Genomic DNA, 21,503 nt, shown 5'->3' on the forward strand with positions numbered 1-21,503 from the left:
ACAACGGTGCGGATAAGTTCTTGAAGGTTGTCATCGTTGCCTCCGGTGACTGTGAAAATATTGGAATGAGAAGTCATGCTCACTTGCCGTAGTAGTTCAATCGCTGCTGAAGCATCTTCTCCATACTGACAGCCTCTGATGAAAATTCGGTGACCATCTTCGGAGGGTTCCGCACAAGACCAGCGAAGCGGTGCTCCTTCAATCCTCTCATCAGATGACGCAACTTCTTGTCAGCGGTCATTCCTGGGTCTGCTCATCTGAAGAACGCATCATGTCTTCGACGAACGTGGTGACGCTTTCATTGGGAAGTTGTACACGGGCCTGTATTACGCATTCTGCTTGTTCGCAGTTATCAGCACTGGCATAGGTGTCTAGGAGCTGACGGTGGAACTCGGGCCACGACATTAGTTGCTCCTCATGGTTTTGAAACTATGTATGTGCGCCACCCTCCAGGCAAAAATAGACATTTCTACATTTAGTCACGTCATCCCATTCGTTGTACTCGGCCACGCATTCAGTCAGCCATCCAGTCTTCGAACACGTCGCCATGGAACAACTTTGGAACTCGTGGGTTCTGAAGTGTGTACCTGGTCGTCATTGTGCTATCCATACCAGTTGAGGTGCTTGCAATCGCTGTGTTGTCTTCTGGAGGCAGTCCCCTGATCCTACGACTGGCCCGATAGACGAGAGTCTCGATTGATACTGGGCTGGTGGTTCCGCTTCCAGGAGGGGTCTGCGGCATGAGTTAGAAGTACCCCACACCCCCACTACTTTGTCACAGTCTCCAAATAGGAATCGCGATTGTTTAATGCAGACAGGTGGCTCCTGAAAAACATGGCAGTGGGACCTGGCTATCGAGTGGGCAGGGGTGGCACGCGTGCTTCATCCTTCTTGTTATTCTTGGCTCTACTCTTGCACTGTGCCCACTACTGCAGGTGGCAATATGAATGGAGAAATGTGAAAGTTGGCCTCAGAAAAACCAGCAGCATTTCAAATGTTTGTGGCCGCAATGCTCCATTCCGCATCTTAAGTATTTCGGGGGGATTTATGCACATGCTCACACGGAGCTCTCTAAAGGCATTCTGATTACCGCCATTATACTTGGAGATACCACATTAGAGGGACGAGGATTTTGATATACTGAGTACATGAGGGAGCGGAAAGTGCCTTCCAAAAGTGATGTTTATTCTCAAGTGCTCACACAAACATTCCTTTGCAGTCGATGTGGTCGCTGTGTCCGATCCATGCTTACATTCCTCTGCACAATTTCCAATTTCAAAGCTAATATTGCGTACTTCCAAATGCTGCCATTGCACACTACGTTCGAGTAATCTATGGGTGTGTCTTGGACTACACTACTGTACTTGAATGGCATATACATTGTTCCACTTTTGGGATGGTAGCATATACATTCTGGAAAACTATAGCCCATATACAGCTCAATTTTGCCTTGTGAAATATAGTGCCACTGTTTGCCGACTGCTAAAATAGGAACTGCAGTGCAGAAACACAGCTGTGGCGCAAAACATGCATGAATTCTGTTTGCCTCAGAACAGGCAAGAAGTTTTCTTGACAATACACACCACCATGCTTGTGCTGAGTGAAAATTCCTGCACTCTTCACAAGCACTTCGATCACGCCATTTCAAGCTGCATTTACAAACACGCAGAGCAAGATTTCACAAGCCTGAAATCACCAAGCAACTCCACACTGGCGAGAAGACAAACAAAATGAAAGCAGTGAAGAGGGGTTCGGAGGCGCTTTTTTTTTGCTTGTGCTTCACCCACCCTGCATGCACTAAATCTTCCTTTCTTAGAGAGGAAAGGAGGAATAAAATGACGAGGAGGTTTCTTTCCACAGCGCCAGCTTGCAGTCATCCTTCTCGAAGGGAGGGGAGGAATAGGAAGTGTGTCTTCCCCAACAGTGGCATTGGAGTGAGGGAGGGGGATAAGAACCGCTGTCAGCTATTCACGCCAAAAAGCGCAGTTTTGGTGGCAATCAGTGCGCATACTGCGCAGTGTGATAATGTCACTCGCATCCCTGCACTGCAAAAAGTGAAGAGGCGCATCACACAGCTCCTGGAGGATTTCAGAAATGATTTAAAAGTAGCATCCGCAAGATCCGATACTTAATCGTAAGTAAAATTTTGTTTTCTAGTTATTGTGCTCGAGTAAAAATGTGCTTCTCAGGACCAAGCTAGTTTCTTCGATACCTTTCTCATTTCTTTTGTCATTCCAGATGAATGACCTTTCTGTTACTGCATACATTTGGCATCGGACATCAACAAGAAGCAGTGGCTTTTTTTTTTTAGGTATTCCCTCATTTCTGTCTTTATCAAGTGTGATACATTGATCAGTTTGGTTGTGCTTATTACCTGCAGGGCACATTGCCATAGAGCACTGAAATGGGAGCCCTTGTGAGTATTGTTTGAATAGTGGCTGAGAGATTGTCACTTGGTAAGAAAACTTAAGTGCTCTTGTGTTTATTCTTGTAGATGGCGATAAATAAATTGCAGATTATGCTACAGCCACTGCTCCAGGCTAGGTTGGAACTCTGCTGGGCCCTGGCAAAACTATGTTTTTCCCTGGTACTGTCCAAAAACACAAATTGCACTGCTCATTTGTTTGGAGCCCTGTATCTGCAACTTTCGGTGACTTTGTAAGTTTTCTTTTGTTTTAACAGGTTCTGAAGAAATTGCATGAACATACTGTGCTAGTCAGCTTGTTCAGGTGGATTACCTGAAGTAGCAGACATTTTCACAATAAATACAAGTGTTCAGGTAGGCAATTAAAGATACCCAATAATTAGATTCGCACATTTTCAATTTAAGACACACGTTCAAATCACGAAATTGAAGCCAAACAGTAGCGATCGAAGCCTAACAGTTAGCAAAAATACCACTATTGAAATACACATCCTTAAAATGTGCTGCGAAATACAGCGTCATTCCAGTTATTTTCCAATACCCTTCCCCATGCAGTTCATGACAATATTAAATTAAGCTATAATATGAGCAACTGATATATTAGTGTGTCGAAAATTTAATTATCAAGTGATATACAAAAACATGTACACGATCCGTAGAACACACTGTGTTCTGAACATTTAAATGAAGCATGACACATGCACTAATTTCCATGGTGGGCACATATTTAATCCTTATCTTTATTTGTTCCAGTAGGTCTGAAACGCAGCCAGCTGTCATCCCACATAGATACCAAGGACTGACTGCTTGTTACCAAGGGCATGGAAACTGGTGAATCCCCTGGATGGCAAATATTCAGAACTATCTCTCAGCTGACTTTAACCTTTCTTACCTTGATTTGCAGTACCATTATGAAAACATGTACCATGGCGTAGGCATGTTTTTAGAGGTGAGTGGTTCTCTCAGGTACTAATCAGATTGCTAATACTGCACCTTTCCTTTGCAGCTTTCTGCTACCAAATTTGGATTCAACTTCACAGTGACAAGTCATTTGTTGTTTTCTCAATAATAAAAAAAAACTGTTTGCAATAAAGAATGCTGAGAAACATAGTTGTGTGCACCAATATTGTTGGCACATGGACCCGTAGTAGGTTTAAACCGATTGGTTTACACGAACCAATTGGATTGCAGAACCATTTCAACCATTCCAATTGGGTTTCCCCTACTATTTGAGAAAGCATACCAACTGATTCGGAAGACCAGTTGGTGTGAATTGCCAATTGGTGCAGTTCCAAATGGTGGAGAAAACACATTTGTAAATTTCCTATGTTTTCTTTTTTTACTGTGCACACTCACACTTCTGAGAGGTGTCAGTTAGAATACCGAGTTGGAAAACTTTGCAAATACCTCAACTGAAGTTCAAGCACCGGTAAGTAGTTTAGCATGACTAAGGCAAAATATAATCAATTTCAGAAATACCACAATTCATAAAGAACTGGCACACTGCTTTGACTTCCACAACTATTTTTGCTAAAAGCCTCCGCATGTAAATACAACCCGAGGTAGCTTAAATCTAGGTCACATGGAATCGAGAAATATAGCGGTTAAAGTAACATTGAAATTTGCTATCCCGTGAACATGAGTAAAAACTTAATTTGAAGAGGTTTGCTTGAAAAGAATACATTCATGGCCGTAACGCTGCTTCCCATTGCGAGTCACAAAAAATAATAATAAAATAAGAGATAAATGAGGTAGACTGAAAAAAAATAAGATAAAATAAATTAAGCTGCACGATGAATAGACACTTCATCAATATTTGAAGCAGATCATTTGTGGATATCAAGAAATGTGCAGTAGATAACAGCAAAACATGGTAAACGACTGACTGACAGAAGTAAGGCTCACAGGAGTTTTTCTGTTCAAGTTTTTCTGTATCTACACCAGTAACGCAGCATGCATTCGTGCAATTAAATTACCCGCTATGCGTAGCAATCGCATTTGAGTGATGCCGCCAATGCAGCGACATGCCATTTGTTATTTCAGGACCATGAAAAACAAGGTATTCACCTAAGTACAGCGACAATTTACTTGTACGTAAGCCGTTAATTCACATATGGTGAAAACAAATGTCACGAAGTCCAAGCCTATGACTGCACAAGTCAAACTGTGCTTGCATGGATATTGCACACATTTGGGCCCTTTTGAGGCACACAAAAACTCGTGCAGAGCGTCTTGCAACCGATACGACGACAATGACTAATTTACGTTCGAGAGTAGCTATTTCAAAAAGCAAAAACAAGCAACAATGTGACATCACACCCTGTGAAAAAGGGTTGCTCTCCTTTCTCACCTTCTCTCAGCTCATGCATGCACAGTGACCACGAAGCCCTCGGGGGCAATGTTCAGGTTCGTTTTAATTACGTAACAATATCTCACGGCGAATTTGGCAAATTGCACCGCTACGCACTGGGACTACCTAATGTGCCGATTCAGTCAATCATCCTTGGCCCAGGGCACACCGATGCATACTGGCGTTTTGCTGAATTCGCCATCAGCCAGTTTATGTGTCTAACATTCGATAGCCGCCACCAAGCAAACATGTTTATGTACAGTGAATTTTACCAGCTGCAGCATTTCACTAGCATAATGAATGGACGGCTTCTGTTGTTAGTGGTCTGCTACGTCTGGCCGTGCAATGATGTGTGGCTTGAAAAAAAGATGTGCTAGCTAGCACCATAATTCATCGCTAAAACTGAGCACAGTCTGCTTGGTGACCACCCACAAAAGCCGATTAACCTTGCAGTCTCTGGGTGCGTGCATCGGCGAGTAAAATGCAGAGATTCGCATTTTCAACTTTGAATTTCTTTGCATGTGAGGCAAACAAAACAGATTCCTGTGGTCATTTCTTAACCCTGTCAGGGTTGATTTTTTTCGCCATATGCGACCACGCAGGGTCAATTTTTTTTATTGCAGATTCCAATTTTTCTAAGGGACCTATTTCGAAAAAAAAAAAATTTACCGTAATTTTTCTGGGGTGACCGTAAAGTGAGAAAAAAATATTTTGCATTGGTATATATGTACACTTTATTCACGAATAACAACAATAAAAAAAGGAAATAAACTTATAATTCAAAATTTGATGAATTGTTATAGTTCAAGGCTTAGAATATGCACACACGAAAATATTTCGCAAGTCTCAAATGTTCCTGCTCTCACACTAATACTTATGTCTATAACGTAATCAAACTGCGCAGGTGACCCCACTAAAGAAAACTGTGTGGTTGTGCGCCCGTCAAGAAAGGAAAACGTGTGACAAACTTCTGCTAATCATCATCTTATCACCAACTAGAGGCAAGTAGATATCACGAGTCACGAGGTACAATGCTGGCAATGTAGTCTTCCTTTTTGGACTCTCCCATGGTTGTGACCCCATCACCTGCACTCACAAACTCATTGACCGTTGACTTGTCGACGACTTCCAGAAATTCTGACAGCTCGCTCCAAACTTCAGCAACACTGGCAACAACTTTGTCGCACTCATCAGAATTTACAGCCATCACCGGGCACGTGGAAGCCGGCACGTCTGCAGCGATTTTGGATGAACCACTTGTACACGCCCGTGCATACGCGTTGGGGAGCACGGACACCAGGTTGTGAGTTTGTCTGCTTTAGCCCTAATCTCTCCTTTATTTTTAAAGATTGTGCTGAGAGTGCTCCTTGGAATCTTGCATGCTGTGGGGTCATCTGACTTCTCACTGCATTCGACCTGATTTATGATTTCAAGCTTCACGGCGAAAAGCAAAGTCTGCCGCTTCATCACGGCAGCAATGCTTGAGAAGGCTTACAAGGCACAAACACAATGAACCAGAAAAGCAGCGAGACAACTCGCACTTGCACCATCTTGCACGACGAAGGCATAAGAGCCTCTTATTGGCTGCCTGAGCAAGCGCTGCGGGCGAGCCAGGATAATTTTTTTGCAGGAGGGTGTCGACGGCTCGTTTGATGCAGCGCAGTCACGGTAGGGAGAACATGGAGCCGCACCCCCAGGTTTTCCTACCGCCACGAGGGAAAGCCCACTTCTTGGGGAACTCTTATGCTGCATGTCGTGCAATATATCAGGAGTCGCTGCTATTTTTGTTCGATGTAAGTGCAATTTTTGCTGTTTATACTTATTGTAACTATACCGTGTTCAGAAATTGTTTGATATAGAGAATAATTTGATGTAAATGGGTTCGATATGGTCGGGTTCGACTGCGCGCGCGCGCGTGTGCGTGTGTGTGTGTGTGTGTGTGTGTACACACAGTCGAACCCACTTATCATGGTACCGGTTTTAACAATATACCTCTTCAATAAAAAGCTGCTGCACCATCAACTTTTGTGTTTTCCACGGTGAAATAACCTGCTTACTACAAGGCCCAGATGCTGCATTATCGGTCATATTGATGAACTCTGGCTCCTGAATGTCTGTGCCGAAGGGTAGTGAAATGCGAAATCCTTGAAAAAAATAAATAAATAAATAAACAAAAAGCAATTCGAGCCACTGAACGTTGGCCTGTTGCCCCAACAGCCACAGCACGCTAATTTTCCAGCCTTCTCAGCGTGCCTCTCTCTCGTCACCCTTCCATCCCTCCAAATACAAATGGCCTGTGCCAATAGCTCTACACCACGACATCCTCCCAAACACGAATCTACCGTGCCAACTGCGCTGCTCCCAGATTGCTCACTGGCTCCTCATTCAGCGCAGTTCTGCAACAGCTTAATCGCTTGCATTCTTCTTTCTTGGTTGAATCGAAATTGTTCCTGGCCATGTGGTTTCTAAGCCTCGTTTGACTTACCACCGAAACGGAAGATGGCTGATCCGCCCGCTGATCATCGGCAATGCACAACATTGCCGGCGAAAAGAAAGCGCATGGCTATAGATTTGGAAACTAAGTGCTTCTAACTGATGAGGCAATCGTCGCGAATTGCTTGCATTGGATAGTGATGGCGACAATGCGGTAGGGTAGGCTGCCTTAACATTGTCCTCACCGGAGGCCCGGCAGATGACTCAGTGCTGCCGGTGCTTCGTTTTTGCAAGGAATATTCCGCTGCACTATGCAGAGCACCTGTATGCCTTGGAGAAGGTTGTTGGCAAGCTTCCCATAAAGCCTGCAAGGCTGACGAACATAGGGTTTTCGTGTGCAAGCCAGTGAAATGTCCGTGGCCAGATGCTTGTAGCGATCTTGCCTCGGCATTTCTTCTGGATTTCTCAAGCTGATAGGCTGTCGTGGCAACCTCCTAGCATATTTAAAAGACCCCTTTTGGGGCCACCAATGCGATGCCTCGGCGAAGCTCACATATCGCTTGACACCAGTGACCCCTCGTTGCAGTTGTTACAGCAGTGCCATTTTTCAAAGTTGACAGCCGCAGCTTGTTACACAAACGAGTGAACACAGTCAGCAGCCAGATGGAGGAAGGTAGTGGGGAGGGAAACTGAACTTCCCACCATTCTATTTTTGTCACAATAGCTCTGATATCTCATTCTAATTTTTTTCATGCAACCTGGCTATAGCAATTATCAGTTCATCATCATCATCATCCTCATCATCATCATCAGCCTGTTTTATGTACACTGCAGGATGAAGGCCACTGCCTGCAATCTCCAATTACCCCTGTCCTGTGCCAACCGATACCAACTAGCACCTGCAAATTTCCTAATTTTGGCATCCACCCAGTCTTCTGCTGTCCTCTACTCCGTTTCCCTTCTCTTGGTATCCGTTCTGTAACCCTAATGGTCCAACGGTTATCTAACGAGCGCATTACATGATTTGCCCAGCTCCTTTTTTCTCTTAATGTCAATTAGAATATCGTCTATACCTGTTTTCTCTATGATCCAAGCCGCTCTCTTTCTGTCTCTTAATGTTATGCCTAGCAATCTCCATTCCATCACTCTTTGCACGCTCCTTAACTTATTCTCAAGCTTCTTTGTCAGTCTCCAAGTCACTGCCTCATATGTCAGCACTGGTAAAATGCACTGAATGTACACGTTCTTTTTCAATGGTAGTGGCTTTGGCAAGAGCATTACGTGGCCCCGATTAAACGATTTAGGAATACCTTCCTGTGCAAGAATGCCGTTAAGGAGCGATACTAAGGCAGTGCCTACTTCCTCCCAGCAAGACCGGTAAAATTCAACTGGTAAGCCATTTGGACCGGGTGTTGATCCGCTGTTCATAGATTGTATAACATCAAAAACTTCTTGCAGATTTGTTGGAGACAATAGATTCTGGCCTTCTGTATCTTCCACTTGAGGTAGGTTAACGCAAAAGTCCGAAATTTTTTTACTCAAGAGCTCTGCACTGTAAATCTTTTCCGATGAAAATGCGTCTGAGAACCAGTTCCAAAAAATTCTTTGGATATCTCGCCTCGCATCGCTTTCTGTGCCATCTTCTATTATAACCTTTTCAATGAAAGAGCTGCCACTTTGCCTCCTGCTGGATGCACGAGCCAGCCGCAGTACCTTCGGGTCAGAAATTGGCCTGTTCGTCATCCACGCCTTTGCGGAGGTGCGAGAATACCAGCTCATAAGTCTATGGTAGCGTTCACGCTGATGATCTAGGTATTCGCGCATTAACTGTGTTTGGGAGTCACCGTCTCGTACTATTCTTATCCTTCTCAGGCACTCACAAAGCTGTTCGGTCTCTTTCCTTTTCCTTTTCCTGCTAGCTGCCATGCATACTAAGCTCCACCTTTCCTTTAATGTATTCCACGCTTCGATATTGCATTCATAATCACAAACTGTTGTAGCTACTGTAGCTTTTAGTTCGGTTAGAGTCGCCTGCTCACGCAAAGAAGCAATGTCTAGTCTCCACATATCAGTGCGTTCACCTGGCCTTCCCTCGAGGTTCAATATGACAGCGAAAGGGCGATCATCTGAAATGTACCCGGCGTCCGCGGGGCGATCGAGGATGCTGCACTGGACAATTTGCATTGTCAATTCAGGGGGGAAATACATTCGATCTAGACGACATTGGGATTGCCTTTGCTGCCATGTGGCACCAAAACTTCCGCCATGCATATGGACCCAGGCATCCGATAAATTGTATTCTTTCCCTAAACGAGATAATTCAGTTGCGTGCCTATTGGAAGCGTTTTGCCTTGGCCCTCGTGAGTCGCGCATGGGGTCAAGCACACAGTTAAAATGGCCAACGATAAAGAATGGGTAGTTGTCTAACAAAAAGGGGGAGACTCTCGCAAAGAAGTCATTGCGATCTGACCGTATGGCGGGTCCATAGACATTCAATGCCTGAACTTTCCTCTCACCCCAGAAAAAATCAAAAGCTATTACACGACCTTCCAAGTCAAAAGGCGGTGACTTCCATGTAGAAGCACCCTGCGAAAAAGCACCACTCCTACACCCCGACGTCTCCCGGGGCTATATGAAAAATAAGCTTTAACAGAAAATTCACCACAAAACCTTTTAAGTTCCTGCTTGTTTCTCAAGTTACACTCCTGAAGAAAGAGGAGGTCGACTTTTTTCTCGCAAGCGAAATGAATTACTTCCCTCTGCTTATCTCTGCTGCGAAATCCTTGTGCGTTAGTTAAGTGTCATTATGTGCAAATACATGGCGAGTTAGTTGCATACAGAAATAGACTAAGACAAATGGCTGTGTGCGTGCTGCAGCATTATAATGAATAGATACCAACTCTCCCAGCACTTTTACAGCATACTGTTTCATCAGCCACCTGAGGGTGAAGCTACCTGCTCATGAATTAGTGAAGGTTCAACTTGGCTCTTCAGGCTGCCAGTAATTTTCATGCATTTAGTTTTGCGTCATTAGTGCTGCATTATACCAGAGACGCGTGAATTTTTTTTCATGTTTGTAGGTAAGTAGGTGCGAAACCATAAAATATGTTGTTGTAGTGCCCAAAGTTGTGAATAAGGCAAGGCAACCAATGTTCTGTGTTGCAGCCAGACATATTTGCTTTGAGTTCACATATTTTTAACCATTTACCTTCCTAATTATATTTGGAAAAGAAAAGAAGGAACGTTCCCAAAATGCAAATTTTTAAATGCTTTATTGAATCTGCACATTAAGTGAATGCCCAATGTACTCTCAGAATAATGTATTTATTTATACCCAAAGACATTTAATTCTATGATAAGTTGGCTTTTTCAGCGCCAATAAAGTAAACAAAAAGTGACCCATAAGGCAGCAGTCTAAGCATTAAAAAGGTGCGGTGCAATCGAGATGGACACAAGGAAACACAAAAACACAACACAAGTGCCGACTAAGAACTGGTCTAAGCAGTTCCCAAACTCATTAGTTTTGCTTGTCGCCTCAGTTATATACAGTGTCTTAGCTAACATTAGCTAAGCCGTTAAAGGTTCACGACCACACACCGTATATCGTACACTCAAACCTTGCAGTGTTTTTTCTTTTTTCTTTTAACAGCCTGGCTAGTTCAACTGCTTGCACAGTTAAACTGCAGGGCAGCGTCACTATGTGCCTGCTCTGCTGCAAGAGAAATCAAGACGTTTTATATATATATATATATATATATATATATATATATATATATATATATATATATATATTGTAATGAAGACTGGCACTACTCGTGGAAAATGAGTGCACTGCTGACACAGAAAAGGTGACAATTCAGAAGCTCGAGTTAAAGGAACAAGCAAGCTTGCGGTGGCTTCTGCCATTTTCAGTTCGCTTGCTGCAACTGTCAGTCTTTATATAAAGAGTGTTGATCGCAAATGCCCCGTTATAACATATATATATATATATACATATACGAGCATGTGTAAGTGTGTGTGTGCTATATTGGTCGCTGCCCTGAGGGGCAACTTTAAGCCCTTTACATAGACAGCCAAGGTAAACTAAATTTCTGCTCTTAAAAAGTAGTGGGCGCCAAACAACAGAATTTCTCTATTTTCATGCACTATTTACATATAAAGTCTCAAGTATCAAACTTACTATATAGACCCAAAAAAAGAGCACCTCAGGAGGATGGGGAACTATGCCCTAATCCAGCACGACAGTGTAAGGTATATGATGCCTGGGATTGAAACTGTTTGTGAAATTGCAGTATCACTGCAACAGGAAAAGCTCTCCAAGTCATTGTGTCAGTTGCCCTGCCTATGAAGAACACAGTATAAAACGTGTGACATTGAAATGGCTGCAAGTATGACAAGATATTTTGAGGCGTACTGATCCAACTTTCAAAGGTCAGTTTACGAGATACTATGTTAATAGCTTGTTTGCAACAGAGGAAGTAGGCTCCCAGACAAAAATCAAGGGCACCAATGCTACAGAATATATTAGAAAATTGCAGCCGAGGTAAATAATCAACAACAATGAAACTTATTAATCACTGATGTCTCCAAGAAGTGGATCTTTGAAGTTGGCGGTCCTAGGCAGACTCTTTCTTGTGGCAGGCTGGGTACCTTTCTTCTCCATTGTACTGACAGTTGTTGGCTTGGAGCTAAAAATGTCATCTGAAACGAGCAACATATAAATAGTTGGCACCTGACCACATGCATTTCTTCCCTATTGACCACCATATAGCTGGGAGTGCAAAAGAACACTAATGCAGTGGTGTCCTGCTGGCATTACTTCCTTGGTATTTCTGTTCCCTCGGTTGTATAGCAAAAATAAAGTAAAGGAGCGAATTAATGAATTCTGGGGTTTTGTGTGACAAAAACATGATTTGATTATGAGGCATGCCATAGTGGGCGACTCCGGATTTTTGACCACCAGCAGATCTTTAACGTGCCCACTGCATGGGACAAGCGTTTTTGCCTTCTGGCCCCATTAAAACATGGCCACCGCAGCCAGGATTTTATCCTGTTACCTCGTGTTTAGCAGCGCAACACCATAGCTGCTAAGCCACTGTGGCATGTGTGAAGGAATGTCCGTACAGTCCAATGGTAACTTTAATGTTTTAATAACAATGCAAGGACCACAAAGCAGACCGAAGAGATAACAGAGTGCTAAGTTAGCCATAAAATCCTGTTTTGCATGAACGTATGAACTGGCAAAAATTAAGAATAACTCTACTCGGCCATTTTTGTGTTCTCGATTGTGAATGTTGGTGTCGGGAAAATGTACGTAATGGGAACGTATCAATGAGGTTCTGCTGTATATATCCAAGATTGAATGTGATACAGAATGTCAAATTTTGCCACCTGGAAATTCGGAAGTGAGAAGAAGCGTAAAGAAGACAGGAAAGATGAAAAGGCAAGAGAGAAAGAAAAAAAAAAAGATTGAAGAGAAGGATAGGAAAAGGTCATTTCCTCTAGGTGGGTCAGTCTGGAGGTACCATCCATGTGAAGCAGAGGCCAAAGAGGTGTGTTGCCTCCGTCGGGGGACCTTAAAGGTCCGAACATCTGAAATCGGCTCAACCCCCAGGATTTCCTTTTCCCCAGACATGGCTAAGTTGCACAGGGCTACATGTGGATGGGTCCAATGCCCATGTGGTTTGGTTCGTGGTGTCACAATGGTAGACAGCGAAAGAACCATTTTGCTGTGACTTAAGAAGAGAAATCATCATGTTCCTGACAACAAAGGAATTACTGCCATATGAGTCGGCACATTCCAAGACAGTTAAGAGAGCCATTGCTAAACAATGCCTTGATTCCAGTCTTGTATGGTCGTGCCTCACGCAATGCAGGAAAGCTTCAAAAATCAATTGGTTCTACTGTCTTATGCTGGATTTCTCCCCGCGCTCATTACTGCCGTTGCCGAGTCACTCCTTCAGAAATTCAAGAGTGATGAACACAGGAGAAGGGTTGAGCAAGCGCAGAGAATGGTGAGGCCAGAGGTCTTACCATATATGCACCATGTAACTCACAACTTAAAGAAGGTTGCAGACAGACTTGGGGTGTCAGTCCTATTCTTTGCGCCGCACAAGCTCGCCCACCTGTGTCTTCGCACTCTTTCTGATGGGAGCAAGAAACATGGCTGTTTTAAAGTACACGCCATGCTGCACACAAACTGTATACTGGAGTGGTGTACGAGTTTTCGCTGTCTTGCGGTAGGACATATGTCAGCCAGAATGGGCGATGTGTAAATGAGCATGCGCGGGAACATGAGCTGTCGCTGAAAGGTAAAGACAGAGCACATTTGCCTAAGCACTGCAATTACTGACATTCGTGTGAGCCGCGACTGGACAAGATATGCATTCTGGAAACAAGCAAGGACACCACGGCATGTGAATTGTTAGAGGCGTTTCATTTAAAGACTGACGTTCGTCTTGTATTATAGACACATCAGTTTTACCTTTTCATGTGGAAAGAGGGTTTTTTGATAGCAAGCTGTGATTAGGGTGTTGTGCGATTGAAGCTGTTTTTGTATAGCGTGCATTTGCCTGCGTGTATATGTTGCATGTTATGCAACAGAGATTAAACAGTTGAAAGTTGGCGCTCCCCTTGTTCCCTTCCGTCCTTCCTTGTTCACGCCAAGCTATACTTATATATGGTCTACTCACCAAAGAAACATTGCAATGACATGAAAATTCATAAATACTAATTAAGAAAACTAGATGCACTTTGCAGGAATACAGCACCCAAAGTGCAGTGACAACGGTTTAAACATGAAATGAGTCATGCAAAGGTTACAGTAAATCTAATAACGATAACATGAAGAATACAAACCAGTGTCATCGCTGAACAATGTATTCCGCTTGGCTTGAGAAGACAATGCAGAGTTGCCAGACTTTCCAGGCTTGGAAACGAAAATGTCATCATCATCATCATCGTCATCGAAGATGCTGTTGGAAACTTTTTTTGATGTCTCCTGTGATGGAGCCTGGGCATCCTGCATTCATTCATTCAGCTATTTATTATGCTCAAATTAAAACTTGCAGTGATTCATGGATAAGCTACACAGAGATGACAACAAGACGCTTGTTTGTAATGGTTTACCTATAGTGCAGCCATGACTATATTACTTATATAATTCATACATGCTGCCAATCCCATGGCAGGAAGGGCAGAGACAAACATATAAGAAAAATGAGCTGGTATGAAAGGAACAAATTGTCTACAATGTTATTTGCACTTATTCAGAAGCATAAAGCAAATGGTAAAGGTATCAGTAATAATGTATAAAACAGTAATACAGGACATAATGAACATTTTATGCAAACAGGCAGAAGCATCAAGCCAGGCATGAAGTTTAATGCAGGAAGGCACATAAGGTGGTATTTATGTAATGATAGGAAATTATTTAAATTATTACAAGTTATTTTATTAAGTTAAACATTCTATTCTCTACTCAGCTGTGGATAGAATGAATATTTTGATATTTTAACCCACTGGCTATCAAAGAGCTGCACGGCCCTCCATTCCCATAATTTTTGCCCGGTATGCGCACTGCTCAAACCTCTGCTGTCGTGTTTGTCATATAATGCTCTGTAGAAATAAATGCTGAAAAATGCTAACAAAAAGCTTTATTTTAATTATGAAGCAGTACATTTCAGTTGAGAATGCTAAATGCTAGTCGCAGATGTATTTTTGTGTTGAAAAGCTTGAAACACTCTGGAATGTGAATAGCAGCACTGCACATTTCACACACTTCCGTACGGTCACATTTTCCCCCCTTATTGTACTTTACACTTTGCACTGCTACAATGGATTTGTTTACCAGGTTTCATCGGAATCTGACATGAGAAATGCATCCACCATGCTGCTTCAAGGCACACAGATGTCGGAACGCACATGCCAATGCTATATGAATATCAACCAAAAATTAAAAAATGAGACCACCCTTAAAGTGGAGAACTAGTGCTATCGCTTGACAAAATTTCTGAGCTTGTCCAGTCTAGTGGCTTCCATGGTATCTTTGAATAGCTTTTTAACACTTTCCTGCCCATGCCTATATTCTCATGGATAACCCGCTATACGTAGATGGTAGCAAATTCCTATTTTACTGCTCTCCGAGCACTCTTGAATGATTAATTATGTTTGATGGATTATACAGTAATTCTTGCTTCAGTTTTGCTTTTCTTTTTCCTTTCTCCACTGTGCGGGAATTTTTGAAGTGCCTACGGAGCTGAGGCCTAAACAAGGTGATGAGCGCTTTTAGTTTCCAAGACGGAATTGACATTGCGCACTGCTCCTCCATGAAATGTCAGATTTCTACCATTTCTGACACATCTGTGCATGCGTATTTGGATGATAGTAGTAGCACTGACACGGAGGACAACTTCAGTTTGTGAAATTCACGAGTGTCCCAAGGGGAAGGCCACTGGAATTTTCGCACCGTCAGGCTGAACAGCACTGTGCGCACACAGACTGGGCACGTGCGTTCAGCAGAATTTCCTTCCTTTGTACCTTGCAGCAAGCACGAATAGTTGCCTTACCCAACATCAGGTGATGACTGACGCCAATGTCAGAGGGCATATGTGTGGTCTGGGCTTAATGCAATGAGATAACAAGCCTAGCTAGCCAAGTGTCGTGATCTGATTGATACATTCTAAAAGTATTTCGCTACTGAACGACAAGTGTGACAAGAGCTGCCCCTGCGATTCCTAGCGTCATGTGACTGTCACTATCGATCTGCGATTGCCCAGAAAGCCTGCGGACACTGGCACACAGAGTTCCTGTAACAGAAATTGCGCCACAATGGGCCATTTAAGCAAAACGCTGAGCGACATGGTTAGTATCGCTATCGTTGTAATCTGTCGAAGCTGTATACAAATGATGGCTGCACGAGACGTAAAGAGGAGGATGCGCGATATGCGTACTCATGTGCTACAGCTGTTAATAAACGTATCTGCTAATGGTGACTTAAACCTAATTGAATGACTTAAAGAATGACTTAAACCTAATTGAAAACTCGTGCTCAGAGTGGATGATGAAGCTTAATGTTTCAAAATGCAAACTTATGCACGAGTCTTGAAAACGCTTTAACTCCATTTATACATACTCGTTGCACTCAACACAGGTATTGCAAGTACAGGAATATTGATACCTTGGCGTCTTAATTACGACAAAACCAACCAGGGCAGAACACCTGATAAGGGTTGCAGCAGATGTGTTGAGGTCACTGAGATTCATCAGAAGAAATCTATCTGTCACCACCTTCTGTTAGACAACTGGCCTACGAAACAAATGCATGCATAAAGCTTGAATATGTTACATGCATTTGGAAACCCCATCAAATTTACTTCCCTAACGTCATTGAAGCAGTCCAAAACCGTGCAGCATGATTTTTATGTTCTAATTATGACTACAAGCGCAACATCAGTAAAATAAAGAAGTTCCTCAGTCTCGTTTCTCTGGCATACCGTCATCGTGCCCTGCTCTGTTTATTTCACAGAATATATGACAGATTTCCGCATTTGCATAGAATGCTCCGTCTCCCACCGATCCATACTTCTCGTCGTCTTTTCAATTCATTGAGCGTTCAGCGCCTTGACCGTTCTACTAATGCCTTTAATAACTCATTCTTGCCTACTGCGATAGCGGAATGGAATAAACTTCCCGAATTGATCGTCCTCAAACGTGATCATGTAAAATTTTGTGATTTATTATCCACACAACCTATGTAATCCTTGTATTAACTACAGTTCACCCGTGTTTTTGTTTGTTTCAATCATGCTTCTCTGTACCAAGCGTTCATGAATTGTCTTTTGCTCCGCCATGTGTATACTGTGTAATATTCTTTTTCTATCATGTCTTAGTGATCCCTATTTGACCATGTGTATACTGCTGTTTTTTGACTGATTTTTATTCATTCAATGACTTCTCACATTTTTCCCCACTTTGTATTACTGACCAATTTTAGTGAAAGAGAAGAAAAGGGGTTAAATGAGGGCCCCGATATTTATTAATTATAGCATAAGAAGCCAACAAACAAAGATACCCAGGACAACACAGGGGATGTTACTCGTACTTACTAACTCAATTAAAAAAAAATCATAAATTAATGGAAATAAAAGCAGAATGAAAGCTGGCTAACACTCCCAGGGTTAGTTCTAGTAGTAGCACATAAAATACCCTAGAAAGTGGGTGGGAGAACGAGGCCATGGTAGCTCAATTGGTAGAGCATCGCAAGTGTGTAATGCGAAGACGTGGCATCGTTCCCCACCTACGGAAAGTTGTTTTTTCATCCGATTTCATTTCCATTAATTTATAATTTCTTTAATTCAGTTAGTAAGTACAAGTAATTTCCCCTGTGTTGTCCTTGGCGTATTTGTTTGTTGGCTTCTTATGACCAATTTTAGTGTATTCTGTAAATGTACTACCCCTTCCCTCCCTTATGTAATACCTCAAGCAGGGGCCTTTTAAGGTAATAGTAAATGATGATGTTTATGGGGGGGAGGGGGTGCAAGGCCATAGCTTCTTGAGGGAAAGGGTTTTTTGCCTTTTAATGGCATATACAGTAACAGATCCCACAGATTTCCTTTCTCTGTGTCCACACATAAATCGAGCGATGCTATGAGAGCATTATTATGAAAACATTATCACAAAACAGAGAAAGACTCGTACAAGAAGTCTGACAGGAGCAAACAAACTAGAGGAAGGTCAGGATAGTCATTTTTGAGAAATGTTGCCTTTCTTTTCAATATTATGTTTTCAGTCCTTGACGAATGCGAGAAAAAAGGTTGATGGGCAAGGACAACATATGCAGCTCTGTCAGCAAAGCAAACCAGCCAATAATACAGAGATACAGTGCCTGCCCATGTTCTGCTTTACATTTCTTTATCTACATTGCTTTCTTCCTTGAAATCAGTTTTGTGCCTTAACTTTGCCACAGGCAGGAACACCAGGACCTATGTATAAAGGGCGTGTTAATGAAAAATATTGATGAAAAGTTGTTTGTGTTTGCTAAACGAGCCATAGGTGGCCAGCGCTTATGGCGTGTGTTGAGGTGCGGGGAGCTTAAAGGCTCCCTCCCTACTTTCCTCCCTTGCACACACAAGATGGAGCCACCATCATCGGATCACCCTCGCATCCTTTCACTCGCATATACAGTTGAAACCACTTATAACGATACTGGTTTTAACAATATATCAGTTATAACAGTGAGAAGCTACTGCACCATCAACATTTTGTATGTTTTCCATGGTGAAATAACCTGCTTACTACAATGCCCCGACGCTGCATTATCGATTATAATGATGATGCCTGGCCGCTGGGTGTCCGAGCCGAAAGGTAGTGAAATGTGAAATCCTTGAAAAGGAAAAAAGAAAACGAGAAATTCGAGCCGCTGCACGATGGGCCGCTGTTTCAACAGCCGCCGCGCGCTCATTTTCTAGCCATCTCTGTGTGGCTCTCTCCTGTCGCCCTTCCACCCCTCCGAACAGGAATGGGCTGTGCAAATAGCTCTACGCCGCCCCACCCTCTGTAACACAAATGGACTGCGCCAACTGCGCCACGAGCAGATTGCTTGCATGTTGCTCGCTGACTCCTAATTCAGTGCAGTTCTACGAACAGCTTAATCACTCGCATTCGTTTTTGTTGATTGTGTCAAGTCGTTCCTGGCCACGCGGTTTCTCAACTTCGCTTGACTCACCATCGAAATGGAACATGGCTGATCCATCCGCTGATTATCGGCAATGCACACCGTTGCCGGTGAAAAAAAAGTGCATGGCTATAGATTTTAAAACTAAGTGCTTCTAATTGACGAGATGATTGGCGCAAACATACTTGCATTGAATAGCGATGACGATGATGGCAGCAATGATGCGGTAGGGCAGGCTGCCTCAACGTTGTCCTCAGAGGATGCCCGGCATGATTTAGTCCCTCCAGGGCTTTGTTTTTGAAAGGAACTATGCACTATGTGGTTGCACTATGTGGAGCACTCAAACGCCTTGGAGAAGGATGTCGGCAAGCTTCGCGTAAAGCATGCATGGCTGACGGACATAGGCTTTTCTCGTGCAAGCCAGTGACAAGCACATGGTAAGATGCTTGTGGTGATCTCTCCTCAGCGTTTCTTCTGGATTTCTCAACCTGACAGGATGTCGCGGCAGCCTTCTCGCAATCTTTAAAAGGCCCCTTTTGGGGCCACCAAAGTGATGCCTCGGCAGTGCTCGCATATTGCTTGCCACCCATGAAACCTCTTTGCAGTTGTTAGAGCAGCGCCATTCTTTACTGCCAGCAGCCACGGCTTGTTACATGCGATCAGAGCACCATCATTATCATCATCATCAGCCTGGTTACGCCCACTGCAGCGCAAAGGCCCCTCCCATACTTCTCCAACAACCCCGTCCATGTACTAATTGTGGCCATGCCGTCCCTGCAAACTTCTTAATCTCATCCGCCCACCTAACCTTCTGCCGCCCCCTGCTATGCTTCCCTTCCCTTGGGATCCAATCCGTAGCCCTTAATGACCATCGGTTATCCTCCCTCCTCATTACATGTCCTGCCCATGCCCATTTCTTTTTCTTGATTTCGACTAAGATGTCATTAACTTGCGTTTGCTCCCTCACCCAATCTGCTCTTTTCTTATCCCTTAACGTTACACCTATCGTTCTTCTTTCCATAGCTCGTTGCGTCGTCCTCAATTTGAGTAGAACCTTTTTCTTAAGCCTCCAGGTTTCTGCCCCGTAGGTGAGTACTGGTAAGATACAGCTATTATACACTTTTCTCTTGAGGGATAATGGCAACCTGCTGTTCATGATCTGAGAATGCCCGCCAAACCCACCCCAGCCCATTCTTATTCTTCTGATTATTTTGGTCTCATGATCCGGATCCGCCGTCACTACATGCCCTAAGTAGATGTATTCCCTTACCACTTCCAGTGCCTCGCTACCTATCGTAAACTGATGTTCTCTTCCGAGACTGTTAAACATTACTTTAGTTTTCTGCAGATTAATTTTCAGACCCACCCTTCTGCTTTGCCTCTCCAGGTCAGTGAGCATGCATTGCAATTGGTCTCCTGAGTTACTAAGCAAGGCAATATCATCAGCGAATCGCAAATTGCTAAGGTATTCTCCATCAACTTTTATCCCCAATTCTTCCCAATCCAGGTCTCTGAATACCTCCTGTAAACACGCTGTGAATAGCATTGGAGAGATCGTATCTCCCTGTCTGACGCCTTTCTTCATTGGGATTTTGTTGCTTTCTTTATGGAGGACTACGGTGGCTGTGGAGCCGCTATAGATATCATTCAGTATCTTTACATACAGCTCGTCTACACCCTGATTCCGTAATGCCTCCATGACTGCTGAGGTTTCGACAGAATCAAACGCTTTCTCGTAATCAATGAAAGCTATATATAGGGGTTGGTTATATTCCGCACATTTCTCTATCACCTGATTGATAGTGTGAATATGATCTATTGTTGAGTAGCCTTTACGGAATCCTGCCTGGTCCTTTGCTTGGCAGAAGTCTAAGGTGTTCCTTATTCTATTTGCGATTACCTTAGTAAATAGTTTGTAGGCAACGGACAGTAAGCTGATCGGTCTATAATTTTTCAAGTCTTTGGCGTCCCCTTTCTTATGGATTAGGATTATGTTAGCGTTCTTCCAAGATTCCGGTACGCTCGAGGTCATGAGGCATTGCGTATACAGGGTGGCCAGTTTCTCTAGAACAATCTGCCCACCATCCTTCAACAATCTGCCCACCACAAATCTGCTGTTACCTGATCCTCCCCTGCTGCCTTCCCCCTTTGCATATCTCCCAAGGCTTTCTTTACTTCTTCCGGCGTTACCTTTGGGATTTCACTGGGATTTCAAATTCCTCTAGACTATTTTCTCTTCCATTATCGTCGTGGGTGGCACTGGTACTGTATAAATCTCTATAGAACTCCTCAGCCACTTGTACTATCTCATCCATATTAGTAATGATATTGCCGGCTTTGTCTCTTAACGCATACATCTGATTCTTGCAAATTCCTAGTTTCTTCTTCACTGTTTTTAGGCTTCCTCCGTTCCTGAGAGCATGTTCAATTCTATCCATATTATACTTCCTTATGTCAGCTGTCTTACGCTTCTTGATTAACTTCGACAATTCTGCCAGTTCTATTCTAGCTGTAGGGTTAGAGGCTTTCATACATTGGCGTTTCTTGATCAGATCTTTCGTCTCCTGCGATAGTTTACTGGTATCCTGTCTAACGGAGTTATCACCGACTTCCATTGCACA

The 21,503-nt window shown here is 43.3% G+C and overlaps 1 protein-coding gene across 1 annotated transcript in view; it reads right to left on the reverse strand.

The window, feature by feature from the left end:
• Positions 1 to 11,705: 11,705 nt before the first annotated feature.
• The window catches only part of LOC135912598 (WASH complex subunit 2-like), a 278,899-nt gene continuing 269,101 nt past the window's right edge, over positions 11,706 to 21,503 (reverse strand). The window contains exons 28-29 of the mRNA XM_065445097.2: positions 14,067 to 14,229; positions 11,706 to 11,909 (exon numbers count right to left, since the gene is read on the reverse strand). Coding sequence (XP_065301169.2) covers positions 11,779 to 11,909; positions 14,067 to 14,229 — 294 coding nt within the window. The 3' untranslated portion in view covers positions 11,706 to 11,778. The remainder of the gene's footprint in view (positions 11,910 to 14,066; positions 14,230 to 21,503) is intronic.

Source organism: Dermacentor albipictus, chromosome 9, assembly GCF_038994185.2.
Source record: "Dermacentor albipictus isolate Rhodes 1998 colony chromosome 9, USDA_Dalb.pri_finalv2, whole genome shotgun sequence".
NCBI classification, from domain to species: domain Eukaryota; kingdom Metazoa; phylum Arthropoda; class Arachnida; order Ixodida; family Ixodidae; genus Dermacentor; species Dermacentor albipictus.